The sequence below is a fragment of the Cyprinodon tularosa genome, unplaced genomic scaffold (genome assembly GCF_016077235.1).
Source record: "Cyprinodon tularosa strain WSP-4 unplaced genomic scaffold, ASM1607723v1 ctg7, whole genome shotgun sequence".
Classification (NCBI taxonomy): Eukaryota; Metazoa; Chordata; class Actinopteri; order Cyprinodontiformes; family Cyprinodontidae; genus Cyprinodon; species Cyprinodon tularosa.
The window spans coordinates 4,166,584-4,185,530 of record NW_024039451.1 but is presented as its reverse complement, the minus strand read 5'-3'; the positions used below and the strand labels follow the sequence as shown (position 1 = coordinate 4,185,530).

At 39.5% G+C, this 18,947-nt stretch overlaps 1 protein-coding gene across 2 annotated transcripts in view; it reads left to right on the top strand.

Annotated features, from left to right (window-relative positions):
* cntfr (ciliary neurotrophic factor receptor) overlaps positions 1-18,947 on the top strand; it is a 281,027-nt gene that overhangs the window by 217,839 nt on the left and 44,241 nt on the right. For both annotated transcript variants that reach the window (XM_038268292.1, XM_038268291.1), the window contains exons 5-7: positions 3,962-4,079; positions 9,443-9,609; positions 18,474-18,637. In XM_038268292.1, coding sequence (XP_038124220.1) covers positions 3,962-4,079; positions 9,443-9,609; positions 18,474-18,637 — 449 coding nt within the window. The remainder of the gene's footprint in view (positions 1-3,961; positions 4,080-9,442; positions 9,610-18,473; positions 18,638-18,947) is intronic.

Below are 18,947 nucleotides of genomic sequence, written 5' to 3'. Positions count from 1 at the left end.
CAATTATGGCCTACAAAAGGATCAACTACTTGCTAAAGACTTTTAATTTGAAAATCCATGATGCCAGTGTCCACTGTGATAATACAGGGTTGGTAAGCAAGGATTGGGAAGTATTGTTACTCATATAGGCTGATGAAGTATGTTTAAATGATACCGTTTGTAGAAATTTTCAACATTACACCACTGGCACCATAGAAACAAGGCCAGGTGGATCCATCCAATTTAGACCATGCTTTCTAAATATTGAAGATGAAATCAAATTCACCTTACCAGACAATACATTTTCAAGTTTGGCATTGCCCACTGCTGTTAGAGCCCAGGGGTCTCAAACTGGTTCCAGAAAGGGCCGTTTTTTTTGGATGCCGGTTTTCTTTCCAACCAAGCAATAGCACACCAGACTCCATTCATCTCATCAATGGCCACACGGCCCTTTCTGGAACCAGCTTGAGACACCTGGCCTATGACATCTAGAGCCTTAACTTTGTGTTATCAGCTGAGCATCAGTGATTGTATTCTTGGTTGGATTTTAGCTACTGTTACAGTACCATCTTGTTATCAATGACTCCTTGTTCTCCTTTGACATCATCAGTATGTTTTCACCTACAAAACTGCAGCCTATTGGACATTTTCTCTTTTTCATATCATTCTCTACAAACCTGAAAGATGTCTGTTAGTAAAAGTCCCAGTAAATCAGTACTTTTTAAAACATTCTGACCAGAACACTTGGCAAAAAAACAATGAACCATTCACTTAAATACCCTTTTTGTCCATCGTTATGCTCTCCTTTTTGCTTTAGCAAGTCATCCTACCACATTCGTTTATGTAAACTGTTAAACAGATGTACCTAATGGATTTTCTGGAAAATCCGGCTGGCACAAAATAGTGTAACTTTGCCAAGAGAACTGCAGAACTCATTTATTCACTTGATGTGTCACCGGTTTTATGTAGTCTTTTCTACTGCTGTTTTACAGACTCAGTCTTTCAGGAAAGCCAGGTAGCAAATGACCTTGCTGCCATGACTTACATGAAACAATGCTGGTTAGCGATATCCACTGCTAATGCAACAACTTCAGCAAGAGGCACCATAATTCCCTGACTAATGGTTAAAAGTGAGAAAAATCTACAAACATAAAGAACAAATTCATCTCTTCATTGTGCTTTAAACGACTCATATGAGACTTAAACTGCTACTTGTCAAATGTATTCTCATGAGTAGCTTACAGTATACAATACAATAGTTTATACATGTTCCTGTAGTACTAGTGCATAAAACATCTTCATTGCCATCTATACTTAAATATGAGATTTTATTAATGTTCTTGAAAATGGGACTGATGGACTGGTTTTCCATAGTTCCATAGTTAAAAAAGTCAGAAGTGACGCCCAACTTCTACGTGGCAGTTTAAACAAATGAGTGGCAGCAACCTTTTTGGAGTCAAAATGTGTTCAATTGAACACTCCAATCCTACATTTAGTTTGCTTAATAAGAAAAACAAAATATTTATATTCATTTACTGTTTTAGAAGACCCAGAGGCATTTATATAGACGGCTTTTTCAATGCGGTAAACACCTGCAAAAAAAACAAAAAACAGGCATGCCTAGAATTTTAACATATTTAAGCAACTGGCTTTCCCTCTGATTTTCTTGACCTCATTTCTGTTAAGAATTTTTTTTTACATTTGTTAAAGGTTTCTCCTTTTTCCATTGATAATAATATGGTCTGACTGATTACAGCTAATTCTATAGAGCCTGGAGGAGTAGTCTCTGTGTGATGGTAGGCTCTGACAGTAATTGGCTGCGGCGATATGCTTGTGTGTGACAGTGTGATTTAGTGTGACTTTAAATGAAGCTCACAAATGAAAAGCCAATTGATTGAAATGGCCCCAATTAGTCTCTGTGATTAATTGACTGCGATTGGATTCCATCCCTGGTATCCATTATTGTCTATTATTGACAGGCTAATTAGTTGCTGTGGTGACTGCTAAAACACAGTTGATTGTGAGCATCAGTCAAATGACCCCATAGTTCCAATTAAGCAAACTTGTTGTTACACCTACAAGTGTGTATTTGACTAAGTTTAACTAAATGTTAAAAAAAGCAAGATCTAGTATGGTTTCTGTTACTATGTTGAGTGAATTTATTCGGATGCTATTCGCATGCTAACAAAAGAGCCCTGTCTCTGGCCGAAAACCTGTTTTAACTCGGGAACAATCAGCTTTTGATGGCAGTGGGAACAGCTCACTGACGCTTTTCTACCCGGGTCAAACGACTCGGCAAGCGACCCACGACCCACGTTAAACTGCCTCTGATCGACATGATGTGGGAACACTAGTGCCGGGTTGCGCCACTAAATTACGTAACAAAATTTAATGCAATGTACGGACGTCAACACACCGCGTCAGCTGCTTCTGACAAACTGAGACAACTGTTTACATTCCTAAACATTGTGCAGCACTGGTGAGAGGGATTCGGATGGATAAAAGAGTGAAATAATAAAGAATACTGACGGCGCTCTGGCTCCCGTTCATGTTGCTCTCCGTTATTTACTTCCCTGATTTCCGACGCTCTGTCAACATCATCAATGCTTGCTCCCCCAGCGTGATGCCGTCATCAGACATGCAGTGGTGGGGGGAGAGACGCCACACAGCTTGCCAGTAGGGGTCAGACTCGGCTTTTCGGTCAAATGGGAAAAGAGCCAAAAGCCTATAGTTAGCGGGTCAACCTGTTTTGAAAAAAAAACAGGTTTTCAGAGGGAAAGCAGCCTTGAAGAACCTAGAAATTCAGTGATAAAATTAAAAAAACATCTATGAAGTTTACATTATTAAACCTCCAAAATGAACAATAATCCCAAAGATGGCTCTAAATCTACCAAGGCTTGTTTTAAGAAATGGTCCTTTCGCTTATGACTTCAGTAGTTAGTTGTAACTTGTTTTGAGTCCTTTAAGTGCCAGTGTGGGATTTGTTTATTATAATGTGGTACTTGTATACTTATCTAAAAAACAAAGCTAATTTGCAGTGGAAACTAAATGATTTTTGGTTTCCAGTGCAAGGTTTGTTTTAGTAACAAAATGTTTTTAAAACTATAATATTGAAAGTCTATATTTTAAAATTCCTTTCCTTCAATTTACTTATTTTTTATTACTTATTTTTTCTCATCCATGCTGTCCTTCCAATTTTTTTTATTTCCATATCTCCTCAAAAATTCTATGATGCACTGTTTTCAAATTAATAACAAACTTTACATATTGTTGTACAGACTTCTTAAAGAGCTGCATTAATCATTGTTTCACCTAATGAAACTTTAAATATTTTTGAAAAAGTCATTGCCCAAATTAATTTAAATCATTATTATAAAGTTCTTATCTCAATCAAATAGCATTATATAAGATGCGTAGCAATTAAATAGAAAAAGATAACAGATGACTTTAAACATGCTCACATTTCATGACATCTCAGCAAGAGATGGCTCTATCAAAGCAGTTCATGTCTGAGCTTGAGGTTAATAGAAATTATATAGAACTGTAAGAGGTTTTGAGATTGCACAAATAAACTATAATTGGGCATGTGATTGAGCTTTTTCCTTCTTTCATCACCATCCTCATCAAAATTTAATGAATTTCATATAAAAGTTTAATGCATAGTACAAAGAAATGTGCCAGCTTCTCTGGCTAAATAAACAGAAAGCGTGTCTAATAAAACATACCAAAGACAAGACTTAATTTAAACTGAGAAGCCATGGCATTTTAATAAAAAAATAGACCAAGACTAAATTATGCAATAAAGTAATGTTTAATTAGCCATAGCAGCTTTGTATTTGATGAATGTATTTTGGATTTGATCTCTTTTTCTGCGATGAATTCTTTCCCTTGCATGAATCAAACTGTGTATTTCTTTAAAAATGTATTGGCAGTGGGGTTTAACAATCTTTTTTAAGTGAATATTTGTTTCTGCTCTCTGTAGTTCCCCCTCAAGAGCCCAAAGTAACCTGTCGGTCCAACACCTATCCTAAAGGCTTCTACTGCAGCTGGCACCTGACGCTTCCAACTTATATTCCCACCAACTTTGAGGTCGACGTGCAGTAAGTCAAATTGATTTTCTGTTATTTCCACATTTTTTTATTGGGCTTTTGTAATAAAATTGTGATACATTTATATTCCTATACACATAGATTGACCTTTCATAGAAAAAAATCCGTTATTACAACACAGATTATAAGATTAAGGACTCCAAGCTGATTTATGGTGAACCAAAAATATATCTGAAATATAAGAAAAAATGTTTTAATCTTTATACTATACAAATTCTGGTAATGTTACAGAATGTAGGAAAATTCCTTTTATACCTAAAAGCTAATAAACTTTTTTCCATAAAATTACAGATTGTAGAACAGTAACTCTTTTCTGGCTTCAGAACAAAAACAAAAAACAAAACAACAATGCTGAAGATTTTTATCTAAAAAAAAAAGGAAGAAACACCAAGTAAACAAAAACAAGAAAAATAAATACGTGGCTATGTACTCGTACTCGTACTCGTACTCGTCGTCTCCCGCTTTATCCGGAACCGGGTCGCGGGGGCAGCAGACTAAGCAGAGACTCCCAGACTTCCCTCTCCGCAGACACCTCCTCCAGCTCTGTTGAGGGAAGCCCTAGGCGCTCCCAGGCCAGCCGAGAGACGTAGTCTCTCCAGCGTGTCCTGGGCCGTCCCCTGGGCCTCCTCCCAGTGGGACGTGCCTGGAACACCTCCCGAGGGAGGCGTCCAGGGGGCATCCGAAGAAGATGTCCGAGCCACCTCAACTGACTCCTCTCGATGTGGAGGAGAACCGGCTCTACCCTGAGCCTCTCCCGAATGACCGAGCTCCTCACCCTATCCCTAAGGGAGAGCCCAGCCACCCTGCGGAGGAAGCTCATTTCAGCCGCTTGTATCTGGGATCTCGTTCTTTCGGTCATGATCCAAATTTCATGACCATAGGTGAGGGTAGGAACGTAGACCGAACGGTAAATTGAGAGCTTTGCCTTTTCGCTCAGCTCTCTCTTCACCACGACAGACCGGTGCAGCGTCCGCATTATTGCAGCAGCCGCACCGATCCGTCTATCGATCTCCCGCTCCATTCTTCCCTCACTCGTGAACAGGACCCCAAGATACTTGAACTCCTCCACTTGAGGCAGGGACTCTCCTCCAACCAGAAGGGGACAAGCCACCTTTTTCCGGTCGAGAACCATGGCCTCGGACTTGGAGGAGCTGATTCTCATCCCGGCCGCTTCACACTCGGCTGCGAACCGCCCCAGCGCACGCTGTAGGTCTTGGCAGGAGGGAGCCAGCAGAACTACGTCATCTGCAAAAAGCAGGGATGAGATCCGCTGGTCCCCGAACCAGACCCCCTTCGGTCCTTGGCTGCGCCTAGAAATCCTGTCCATAAAAGTTATGAACAGGACCGGTGACAGAGGGCAGCCCTGTCGGAGTCCAACATGCACCGGGAACAGGTCCGACTTAATGCCGGCAATGCGAACCAGACTCCTGCTCCGATTGTACAGAGAACGGATGGCCCCTAATAAAGGGCCCCCGACTCCATACTCCTGGAGCACCCCCCACAGGGCAGCACGAGGGACACGGTCGAATGCCTTCTCCAAGTCCACAAAACACATGTGGACTGGTTGGGCAAACTCCCAAGAACCCTCAAGCACCCTGCAGAGGGTGTAGAGCTGGTCCACTGTTCCACGGCCAGGACGAAAACCACACTGCTCCTCCTGCAGCCGAGGTTCGACAATCAGCCGGACTCTCCTCTCCAGCACCCTGGCATAGGCCTTTCCGGGGAGGCTGAGAAGTGTGATTCCCCGATAGTTGGAACACACCCTCCGGTCCCCCTTCTTATGGAGGGGAACCACCACCCCAGTCTGCCAATCCAGGGGGACTGTTCCCAACCTCCACGCGATGCTGAATAGACGTGTCAACCATGACAGCCCAACAACATCCAGAGCTTTAAGATACTCAGGACGGATCTCGTCCACCCCCGAAGCCTTGCCACCGTGGAGTTTTTTGACCACCTCGATGACTTCAGCCTGGGTGATGAACGAATCCAGCCCCAAGCACCCCGTCTCTTCTTCCCCCATGGAAGGCGTGTCTGTCGGGTTGAGGAGATCCTCAAAGTATTCCTTCCACCGCCCGACAATATCCTCCTTCAAGGTCAGCAGCTCCCCACTCCCACTGAAAACAGTGTTAGCGAAGCACTGCTTTCCCCTCCGGAGGCGCCGGACGGTTTGCCAGAATCGCTTTGAGGCCAACCGATAGTCTTTTTCCATGGCCTCTCCGAACTCCTCCCAGGCCCGAGATTTTGCCTCTGCAACCGCCCGGGCCGCGACACGCTTGGCCTCACAGTACCTGCTTGCTGCTTCAGGAGTCCCACAAGCCAGCCAAGCTCGATAAGACTCCTTCTTCAGCTTGACAGCATCCCTTACTATCGGTGTCCACCGCAAACCTTACGGCCACAGCTACGGGCAGCCGCATCGACAATAGAGGCAGAGAACACAGCCCATTCGGACTCCATGTCTCCAACCTCCCTCGGAACCTGAGAGAAGCGCTCCCGGAGGTGGGAGTTGAACACGTCCCTGACCGAGGGTTCCACCAGACGTTCCCAGCAGACCCTCACTACAGGTTTGGGCCTGCCGAGTCTTTCAGGCTTCCTCCTCTTCCAGCGTATCCAGCTCACCACCAGGTGGTGGTCTGTGGACAGCTCCGCCCCTCTCTTCACCCGAGTGTCCAAGACATGCGGCTGATGATCAGAAGATACGACTACAAAGTCGATCATCGACCTTCGGCCTAGGGTGTCCTGGTGCCAGGTGCACCGATGGACATCCTTATGCTTGAACATGGTGTTCATTATGGACAATCCATGACTTGCACAGAAGTCCAATAATGAGACACCACTCAGGTTCAGAGCTGGGGGCCCGTTGCTCCCGACCACGCCCCTCCAGGTGTCACTGTCGTTTCCCACGTGGGCGTTGAAGTCTCCCAGCAGAATGATGGAATCCCCGGGAGGGGCGCTTTCTAACACCCTCCCCAAGGATGCTAAGAAGGCCTGGTACTCCGTACTGCCGTTCGGCCCATAGGCCGAAACAACTGTCAGAGTCCTCCCTTCGACCTGAAGGCGAAGGGATGCGACCCTCTCATCTACCGGGGTGAACTCCAACACGAGACGGCTGAGCTGAGGGGAGACAAGCAGCCCCACCCCCGCCCTCCGTCTCTCCCCGCGGGTCACTCCAGAGTAAAAGAGAGTCCAGCCTCTCTCAAGGAGCTGGGTTCCAGAGCCCTGACTGTGCGTAGAGGTGAGCCCAACTATTTCTAGCCGGTATCGCTCCACCTCCCGCACAAGCTCGGGCTCCTTCCCCGCCAGTGAGGTGACGTTCCACGTCCCCAGAGCCAGTCTAAGCGCCCGCGGATCAGGTCGCTGAGGTCTCCGCCTCTGACTGCCGCCCAATCCTCTATGCACCGGTCCCTCATGGTTCCCCCTGCAGGTGGTGGGCCCACTGGGGGATGGCCTCGCGTCGCTCCTTCGGGCTGGGCCCGGCCGGGTCCCGCGAGGAAGAGCCCGACCACCAGGCGCTCGCCGACGAACCCCAACCCCATGCCTGGCTCCAGGGTGGGGTCCCGGCTCCGCCGTACCGGGCGACGTCACGTGCCTCGCTGTAGTCCTCATCATAAGGGTTTTTGAACCGCTCTTCGTCTGACCTGTCACCCAGAGCCTGTTTGCCTTGGGAGACCCTACCAGGGGCATTTAGCCCCCGACAACATAGCCTCTGGGATCACTCAGGCGCTGAAACCCCTCCACCACGTTAAGGTGGCGGTTCAAGGAGGGGTACGTGGCTATGTAGTTAAGCAAAATAGCGTGCAACCACTAAGGGAGTTTATAAAAAAAAAATGGTACACACAAAAATTAAGAATGATTAAATAAAAGAATACCTACACATCAATAAAGTAGGCATGTTATTGTGAAGTTAGGAAAATAATATTTTTTTTTTGTAGAAAACTGATGTGTAAATAATTGTTCAGTAGTTTTATAATTAAAATAACTCTGCTTGATTGATGCATAAAAACATATATTTTGCAAACTGAATAAAGTTACTATTTTTTCCAGTTATAAGGATAGCATTCAAATCTCTCTAGCGAAGTTTATTGAGTTAATTAAAGCACAATCCACAAGCCACAATTTTCCCATTGTGGGACAATAAAGGGATTTTCTATTCTTCTAATCTAGAATCGGCTGTTCAATAAAAGTCACTGGATAGATGTATTGGAACTTTAAATCTTGGTTGTTAAAGCACAAATACTTTGTGTTGTAACTTACATTTTCAATTTTATGGAAGTTGCCCATTTACATATCCATCTGCTTCAACTGTTTGTGCTATAGGGCCAAATTTGTATAATGCCTGAATGGAAGTCGGGGGCGACACAAAATCTGTCTAGGGGCCACAAAAGGTCCAGAGTGTCGCATTCTGGACACTTATGTATTAAGGTGATGCTTTTTTAGCTCTGCATTCCTGCAAGCCGGCTGCTTGTAATCCAAAACGGGACTTTTACTGTCACTCGTAACTCTGATCCTAGGCGCTGCCATATGGCTTTTATCTGCAGTAAATGAAGTGTTCCATTATGATTCATTGTTGACTCAGTGATCTTTAAGGAATGTAGATCTGCTTACTTCAAACATGTGGGAGATTTTACAGGCTTCAGGCCTGTAGGCATGAAAGCTGAAGATGCATATGCAGAGCAGTAAATAATAACATTCATTTAGAGTAAGAATTACAGAGATGCAATGGTCAGATTTCTATCCTGTTTGTATTACTGCATTTCTTGTAAAGCCTTGACTTGCCATTATAGGTTTGAGCTGATTTTGATTGATCTTTTATACCTATAACTGAAAGTTCTACCATGTTTCTATTTGTTTCTGGCTGTACTTGTTATTCAAATGTAACATGTTGCCTTAATGTCTCGAAATAGAGAGCTGTAAATTAGTATTTGTTTGTACAGATAATACCGTTCCCACTTGTTTTTTAACTTGTAAAAGTGGCACAAGGTACTTAGATGTGACATCATTTCCACAATGAAGTCCCTCTCAAGACAAATTAAACATATTGCAACTGTAAGAGTTTCAGCTAGAAGTGGGCTTGTTTAAAGCCTCAAGCACCCATGGAATGGAACGTCAACTTACCACCAAAAAGTGTTCTGTTTTCTTTTCTTCCTTTCTTTTTATGCCTTTTCTATTTTTTGCATGCAAGACCTTGGGGAACTGGAAAAACATAAGTTTAATCACCCTCTTTCTTAAGTGAAGTTCAATTTATGCCTTGATGGCTATCCTAACAACCCAGACTTTACAATCACTAACATTTTTATTGAAAACTGCGTCTCCTTTCTTTGCATCTCTGTACCTTATTATTTCATTTTTCTCCTCAGACACAAGCATCGCCCACTGGATGTGCAGAAGGATCCAGTCCATAAGAATCGCTGTCATGTTCAGTTCCCAGAGGTTTTCTCCACCACTCCATATGAAGTTAACGTGACAGCGGTGAACCCCTTAGGAAAAAAATCCTCTTTCTTTTCATTTGAAGAGTCCACCATAGGTAAGATGGATGTTTTTCACTTTCTGTGTAGGTTCCATGCTGCTAGATTTTTTTTCTCTACCTTTTAGCCCGTTGTGTCTAAAGGTGACAAACGCACTAGCTTGGCAGTAAATTAATCACAACACCAGTTAATCCCTGCAGGGCTTGCCAGTCAGTTATATTTTTGATTAACTTCCTTTTAAAATTAAATGCTTTAATTTAGGTCCTATGCTTAAGGGGTTTAAAGGAAACGCTCTATTTTTTTTTTTATCGCTCCTCTAGTCTAGAACATTTTTGCCTTTTATTAAAGTTTAACAAGAGCTCAATTGAGAGATGTATCCAGCTTCTTTATTCTGTTGCCAAAAAAAAAATAGTGTTGACGCGACCCTTGGAGGATGCCAACACTCAAGAAATAATAATGCAGTCGTTTGACCACACTTAACTGATTTTCTGACACTTCTAGTTCCCTTTGGAGCTTTGTTACTCATACAGCAATTGTTGGCGCCAGAAAGTCAAAGGGAATTGAAAATTCTGTCGGCAAATAAATGTCACATAACTTCAGGAGAATGCATGATATTTTTTTTTTCCAGCTGAGGAGCTAGTCCCCTAATGTGCTCCCTTATGATTACTGTCAACATCCGATAAAAAAAGAGAATTATCGACCCTTCGCGTTGCCTTTGCTTGACATATTTTAAAAGAACCACCAATGACTTGTCTGCTTATTTGTATTTTTTGTACTTTTGAAACTTTAGTTCTTTCTTTGGTTCTTTTCAGGGATTATTTTTCAAGCCTTTAAAAAGGTGCTCGTTTAATGGGGAACAATTTGTTCAGAACACTTCAAAATAACACAATAATAGAATTCATCAGCAACTCCGACAGAAAAAGCAGTGAAGAGGAGAAATTCGTTTTATGGGAGGGATGGGGGAGAACTTTGATAGATAAGGGGAATGCTGGGGGCAGTCCTCAGCCCCGTTTCACTGCTTCCAGTGTGGCATTGGCGTACATGTCACATAAACACACAAAGACAGCAGCAGGGCCCTGAGAGAATCTAGGAAGTGTGTTGGTTTAAAATGTTTGGTGTTTGGAAACAGGAAGAATGTGTTGTATTTGTGTGTTAGTGTGTATAGAAATAATTAAATGAGGGAGTGACATGCTCTGCCAACCCCTGGACACAGGACTCATGAAAATGCTAATGGTAGCCGGATTAACGCCTTGGCAGAGGAAATATCCCTTTTGGAGATATCAAAATGCCTCACTGCTCCTTTTCATTCCATCTGCTTTCACTGTCTGTCTTGTTTGCACTTTTTGTAACTTTACATTAATTTTCCTTTCTCCTCTCCTTTACTTCTCTCCTTCGTTTTTTTTTGTCTTTCATAATGAGCCAAATCAAATACCTTATCATATGAAGACAGGAAGTTTGCTTCATTTTTTTTAATCATCCCTTTTCAAATGTTTTTGCTGGAAGATTTAGTAGATTATTGTTTAACTCTTTTACTTCCCTAAAAAAGATACAGTTCCCACTGTTCAAATGACAGGGCCCATATTTACAAAGAGTCTCAAAGCCCTTACAGTGAGTTCCCAACTTAGCCTGAAAATCCTTCCAAGAAGTCCTAGCTTTAAAAGTTATTCAAAATGTTGCTAAGAGTGACTTTGGGTAAAGAGTTAACATAAATTCATGTCTTATACCCCATTACCCCTCGCCGAAAAAAATCTACTTTTAGTGGTAGTTGGAACTTCTCACTGACCCACGTAAGCCCATGTCAAATGACTCGGCAAGGTACCGGGGTTAAAATAAAAAAAATCTCTGATAGGCTTAAAGTGGGAAAATTCGACGTGTCAACCCGCAAATTTACTTGATACCGTTGAGCTCATTGTGCAGACGTCAACACAATGGTCCAGTTGCTTTTCATTAAAAAAAAAAATGAGCTACTTGAAATATACATTTATCAATTTTTTATTGAACTGTACTCTTATTTAGTACTTTTATTTATTTATTTATTTATTTATTTATTTATTTATTTATTCATTCATTCCTTAAAATTTCGTCTCTAGTGTTGCACCTTAAATTTATCTGGCTGCTGATTTTCCTCGTATGGGGAGGATATTGTTTATCTTAACTTCATGTTTAAAATTCTAAGACACAATGAAAGTTGTCCTCACCAGAATTGTTCCCTTGTGGAGCTCACATAAGCATATTTTTGAATACTTTAAACTTGCATAGGTAAAAATCTGACAAAAATATGTAAAACATGTCACCAGCATATACTTAGGATTTTTTGTGAATTCAGGCCCAGACTTTTATTAGGTCGAAAAAATTAAGTAGTTACATTTCCTTTCCTGTCAGCCTACCATCAGAAAAACGAACTACAAGTGCCGTAAAAACCCAATAGAAAAGTTTGAAAGATAATTATGTGAGTCTATCAATAAAACTCTATTTCAATTCAACTAATTTTATTTATGTAGCGCCAATTGACAACACATGTCATCTCAAGGCACTTAACAATTCAACATTCAACTCATAGTCAAATTGATTCAAAGTTTTCTATCTTAGGAAAACCAGTTGATTGCATCAAAGGCAAACAGCATTTTTTAAGTAACCATAAACAATAATTATTCTTTAGTACAGACTCTCACCCCTTACAGCTGGAGATAGGAACCAGCATCCCTCTCGAGCCCAGCTAGGATAAAGCGTGAAAGAAGATGGATGGATGGATGGATGGATGGATGGATGGATGGATGGATGGATGGATGGATGGATGGATGGATGGATGGATGGATGGATGGATGGATGGATGGATGGATGGATGGATGGATGGATGGAAATTGTAATACCATTTTCATGAAATATGTATTTAAATATATGGTGCATTTGTTAAAATGGATGTCTAACCTAGGGTCATTTAGATGGAAGTTGATTTTTGATGACACTGTTACTTTTTTATTTTTTTCCAAACAGAGTACTTGTCACTCTATCATGGGCTGAAAGTGCAGTGTTGTAAAAAAAAATTCTACAAGTGCCCTCAAAAGTTGAGAATGATATTTAGGAAGTTATGAAATTGCACTGCTCTCCAGCCTTTCTTCGCAGTCAGCATTCTAAGGTAACCAAAGCTGCATGGGCACTGACAGTGTCTGCATAGCCAAGGATGAGAATTATCTTTATTTTGGGCCATTACTGCAACCCTTTTAGAGCAGTTAATTATGATCTGTAGAAATTAGACCAGATTGACAGATGTACATACTTTTTTGTCATTTCAGAAACATTATATTAGCAAATTTTGTAAAAGCAGCAAATACATAAAAAGGTACAGGTGAAATGTTATTTACATATTGAAGTAAATCTAAGCACAGCATTCAAAAGAAAGATACAGAATAGTGTGACAGAAGTTTTTCAATTATTAACAATGAATCAATCAAAAAAATGAAAACAATTATTAATTGAAAAGACATTCTTCCTCTGCAGTTAACTTAAAGGCTATCTATATATACTTCATCTGTTCCTAGTTCTTGCTTCGTTAGGAGTCATTCTTTGTTATTATAATTCTAATTCTAGCTATCATTTTCAAGGACAACGAGGCAGCTCATAAATAAATAAAACAATTTTATGCTTCTTGGTGTTCTTCTGAGTGGGAGGAAAATGTTTCTAATGTGTCTCTGTTTATCCAACCAAAGGTGCAGAAAATTAGGAGATGAGGAGATGTGTGTGGCCATGCATGTACACAGTGATGATTCAGTCACAACGCAATTCTTCAGAAAGCCCCAGACTAATTATATAACCATATTTAAGTGTAGGCTTAGGATTGAATAGCCTTTAAACCCTGTATGTGTTGGTTTTGTGGTATTAATTGGAATACAGATCTGAATTTATTTGAAGATCTTGATTAATAGGACCTTATTGGTGTTGCTGAGAAAGCTTTAGTGTATCATAAAAAGGTATTTTTCCCCTTCGATTTTCTTTATCTGTTTGTTATTTTGTCACACTGAAATGACACTTTATGTTTTAGGAGAAATTAATCATAAACGAGACTGGACCAATGTGAAAATATTATTTAAATAAATTAACTGACTTCTTTGAAGCTTACTACTTCTCCTTAGCCTGTTAAAAAAAAATCAGTGAAACTGCCTTAAAAACATAATGTAAGCTAAAAGATCTAAAATAAATAAATAAATAAATAAAGCCCAAAATCATACCTTCTAAAGAAACCCCCAAAAAACTGATATATGGCCATTGGAATTTATTTTTTTTTCCTGGGGGGAAAAAAGAAAGCCATTTCTACCTTTTTGGGACTCCTTAGTGATCATTAACCACACAGAAAACTGGAAACACAGATAACCCTTTCAAGGTAGATTAGGGTTATAGCAGAAAAAGGTTATCTGGGTCTGTAAGCAAGACTCTGCCCCACGATGGCAGCCCACTGCTCCCCAAGGGGATGGGTTAAATGCAGAGGTAAATTTCTTCAATGTGAGATCAATAAAGATCAATTATTATCAATATAAAAAAAAATATATATATATATATATATATATATATATATATATATATATATATATATATATATATATATATATATATATATCCCACACTTTTCAACACACTTTTCTATAACAACATTCTAAATTCTGATCTTCCAGAGGCTTTTGCCTCCAAGGTGCAGTTTATGACAGCAAATAGTCAACTTGCATTTTTATCCTTGATCTTTTATAATATTAGAGAAAACATCCAACAAATTAAAACTTACACAGCAAATTGCTTAAAAGATGAAGAAAAGCTAACATTTGTATTCTCTGTAAACCTCTCACTGAAACTGCATGGCTCTTTTTAAAATAATTAATTTACCCTATTATCTGTAACAGGTGTTTTTGTTCTCTAAAATAGCTGGATATTCTTTAATTTGTTTTAATAATAACTCTATTATGAGGTGCTTGATTTGAATCAATGTTCACCGTGTGGATGAAAATTTGGCACTTTGCAAAGTATTTTTGCTACATGTATCTGTCAATAAATGGATGTGCTGCATTTCAAGGACTGTTTTCAGTATTCAGCAGCATACTGTACTTTTTTTATTCAATTTTTTGGAATGGTTGCTTGAAATGTATCATTGGAAACCAAAGCTCACTGCTTTTCTTCTTCTGTTTTGTTTGTCAAAGTACCCGAGGAGAAGCCATTATCTTTGTCCAGATTTTGTAAAGCCTTTTTCAAAAATGTAGGCTCCCATAATGATAAAAAACTTAGGAAAAAAGCTGATGAATAATGTTCTTAAAATGCTTGAAAAGCTGAAATGTATATGGAGTTATTTTTCTTTTCTTCTATTGTGAGATAATGCATGTCCCATATAGTGGGATTTTGTATCACAGCACATATTTCAGGCATCTCCATAAAAGACAAAACAAAAATGGAATAAAATTGTACTATCAATTAAAGTCAAAGCCACATATGCACAAAGAAAAATATGCTTTCAATTTAGCAAAATACTTATTTCTGTCATCCTTTAAAATGTGAATAATAAAGAGGGTTTGTTTTTTAAATCATATAGATTAAATCTCCCATGTCTTTTCTTCTTTGCTTATTTTTGTGTGTTTCCTTCCAGCTATTGTAATAGAGGTAGTTTCTATAAAGGAACAACTTTTCAACAACCACAAATAATATTATTTATTTTAATCACCTAATAATAAAGTATTGCTATTATTTTATATCCTTTTAGGAATTAGATGGATAACAAAAAAACAAATAAGAAAAACGTTAAAAAAAATTTTTTCGGACACGTAAATCTCTTTTTAATTAATAGAGATTAATCAGAGTCAGTTTTTAAAGTATTTTAGCGTCTCCTTACATCACATTGGTTATGCATGTAAAAGTAACCCCCTTTTTTATTCTCCTTAACTTCATAAAATATACCAACAGAAGCTATGAAGACCATTTGGTCATATTATTTTTACTTATTTTGTTTTTCAGTTGTGCTCAGGCACCTTTGTTCTTTTCATTATACTATTAGTTATATTATTTTCAGGACTAAAATATCTAATGAAGCCTGAAAGTAAATAACTGATCACATGGCAGCCAAAAGGAAAATAGCCGAGAGAGGCTGAGAAGTGATGACATTACATTTAGAACACCAAGTTCCAGCATGAATGCGAACGGCAGAGCTCCCCCTAAACAGAAATGGAGATTGTAAGGTGTAGAGCTCAAATTTAAACCTGTTATGTTAAGATTTCTCTAATGCTTAAACAGTAAGTGCAAAATTTTAAAGTGATTACACAACATTCAGATTGTGTAAACGGTTAAGGACACATATTCTGCTTCATTTGTCTCTGTGTTGTTTCTTTCAAGTGAGCACAGCCAGTCTCACCTTTTTTTTCACTTGTGAGTTTGTTATCCTGCACCAGTGTTGGACAGTAACAAAGTAAATATTCTTGATTACTGTACTTAAGTACTTCTTTGAGTATCTTTACTTTGATCGAGTATTTTTTTGGAGGGGTACTTGTAACTTTCACTCTAGTACACTTCAAAGTCAGATATTGTATTTTCTTCTCCACTACATGTCGAGGAAGCTGCTTGTTGTTCTTTTTGGCTCAGCTTAGCTTTGTAATCCACTGCTACTGTTTTTTCTTTTTTTAAATGCAATTTTAATGTGTAAAATAGCAGCCCTTAGGAATGAATTCGGACACCACTGTTTTAAAGATCTACATGACATTCCATAAATGTGAAAAAGTCAGGGCAGATATTATTTGTAGTTTTTTCTTAAGGCGTTAGCTGTTGCCATGAGGCTAAGTTGTTTAGTAGGATGAGTCATAGTCTCTTTGTGGCAATAGATGCAACCTTAAACCTCTATTCCATAGTGAAAGTGTGAGGAGAATCAAGACACCCTGTATTTTCTCTGGTTTGTTTTTAAATAAGAAATAATAATCAAAATAGCCTTCCTTATTATCTGTGGCCTTTTTTTGCTGACGTTCTTTACAGGTGGTGTAGAATTTGTAGCAGGTGGTTCTATTCATTAATACATCCAATGGTTTCTGGAAGTTCCAAGGTTTTTTAAAATTATTCAGAAAATTAGACAGAAATGTACTGATATTAGAAAATCTTGTTTGTATTTTGGAACACTTAAGTACTTAAATGCATGTACTTTTGAATACTTAAGTCTTTTCAGAAGTCAGTACTTCAATACTTTAAGTTGAGTTAACTTCCCCACATAAAGATGTTTATTGACTCTAACAACTCAGTTTAGTCTAAAGTTACACGTATGTGAGATTAAACCTATGTTAAAATGTTGCTATTACATCAGTCTGTATTCATACTTTATTTGGATTAAACCTAGAGACAAAGTGTTACAAAGGTTAGCCAAGCAAAAGACAGAATTTAAGGAAAGATTCCATTATAGTCCCGCCCTTTTATCCATCTCGCAATCTGGAATTAAGTATAGGTTAAGGACAGAATGGCAGTCTGAGTTTTCATCTGGCAATCTTGTGGCCTACCCAAAACGCAAATGTCCTGCTGAAGTTACACCATTCAGGTAATTAATAGACCAAAGCCAAAGACTTGTGCAGGTGACAAAAAGTAGAAACCATTATAAAGCATATTTCTTCTAAACTTTATGGTTACATAGATCAACTACAGTCAATATTCAAAGTCTATCAGAGTAGGTCGTCCTCTTTGCCCAAATTAAGTTTTCCTAAATACATGATCAAGAAATAACAGGAAAAAGGATTTTTTTTTCTCTGCTGCGCTCTGCCTGCCACCTGTATATTTGAGGGTGTGGGTACAAAGGCTTTTATGTTGTTAGAAATGTGAAGTTAAAAATACATTATTGACCACCCTTTCTTTTCTGGGGTTTGTTAATTGTGTTATTTGGAAAAAGAAATGATAAATAAAAGTAAGGGTGGGGTAATATTTTTTGTTTGTATACACACACAAAAAGACTCACAGACACACACGTAGTGTCAGACGATCCTTGTGGGGACTTCCCATTGACTTCTGACCATTTCCTACTCACTTCTATGGCCTAACCAAGACCCTTACCCTTACCCCAAACATCACCAACACACACTTAACTCTAGATTTAACCTAAACTAAATTCACACCTTAGTCCTAAACCTAAGTCCGACCCAAAAAGAGAACTGTTCCTCTTGGGGACCAACCGCTGTTCCCCACATGTCCCTACAAGTGCTCAAAATGTAGCATATTCAAGCAAAATTCTCACCACAGGGTAACAAAAAACACTGACTTACATACAAACACACACACACACACACATATAACCCAAATTGCTTTTTGTGCCTTTATATTTTATCAGAGTCTCAGTTTATAATTGTGGGTATTGTTTCTCATTGCAATGTGTATGTGTGCGTGTGTGTGTGCGTCTTACGGAGCAAAGGGTTTCATGTAGCTAAAGAAGCAGGCCTGTGTGCTCCCTTGTGGGGGTGATCTAACAAAGACTGGGTCATTTGATACTGAAAAGCTAAAAATTAAATTGTCACAATCTCTCTATCAGTATGGCTTTCTCTGTGGGCAGGTATTCAAAAATATTTTGTCCATATGGTACCCTCTTATCAGACCTGAAGGCCTTTTATCTTTGACCTAGCAACATCTACTTTTTTGTCCTCTCCGCATGTTTGTATTAGAAGTGAGGCTATAATAAAACTTCTTTCCAATAGTTTGACATAAATACATGTGTACAGCCTTGGCACCATTCCACTGTGCACATACCCTTTCTTTTGGCATTTTCTGTTTCAAAATCGTGTCACTTTAACCTTATAAGAGGTGTGGTAAATATTATGTTATGCCATGAATATGTTGATATTTAGGCACAAGAGACTATTTTTATTGCCTAGACTAATTATTGATTGACTATTCTGTCACTTTTAATTGACTGTTGGTTATCTTTACTTTACAGTAAAACCAGACCCCCCAGAGCATGTGACGGCAACACCAATCCGTTTTAAACCTCGAAGGCTGGAGGTGTCCTGGCAAAGCCCTGCCACATGGCCCGATATTGACGCATTTCCTCTTAAGTACTTTCTGCGATACCGGCCGCTCATTCAAGAGAGATGGCAGCATGTAAGTAGTGTCCATTTGTATACATATGTTACAAGAAAACTGTCTGTCACCAAAGATCTGTCCTTTTTACATGAGTAGCAAGAAGAAAGCTAATGGTCAAGCCAAACTGAAAATCCTATTTGCCAATTTACCAAAAGCTGTGTGGGGTAAATAGAAAACATGTACAAGACGGTTTTCTAGTCAGATGAGACCAGAATTCAACTAAACGCATTATAACATTTTGAAATGTGGCAGTGGTAGCAGTATGTTGTGGGGATTCTAATCCTGCAGAAAGGTAGATATTGGTGATGGTTAATGGACAGATGGGTAC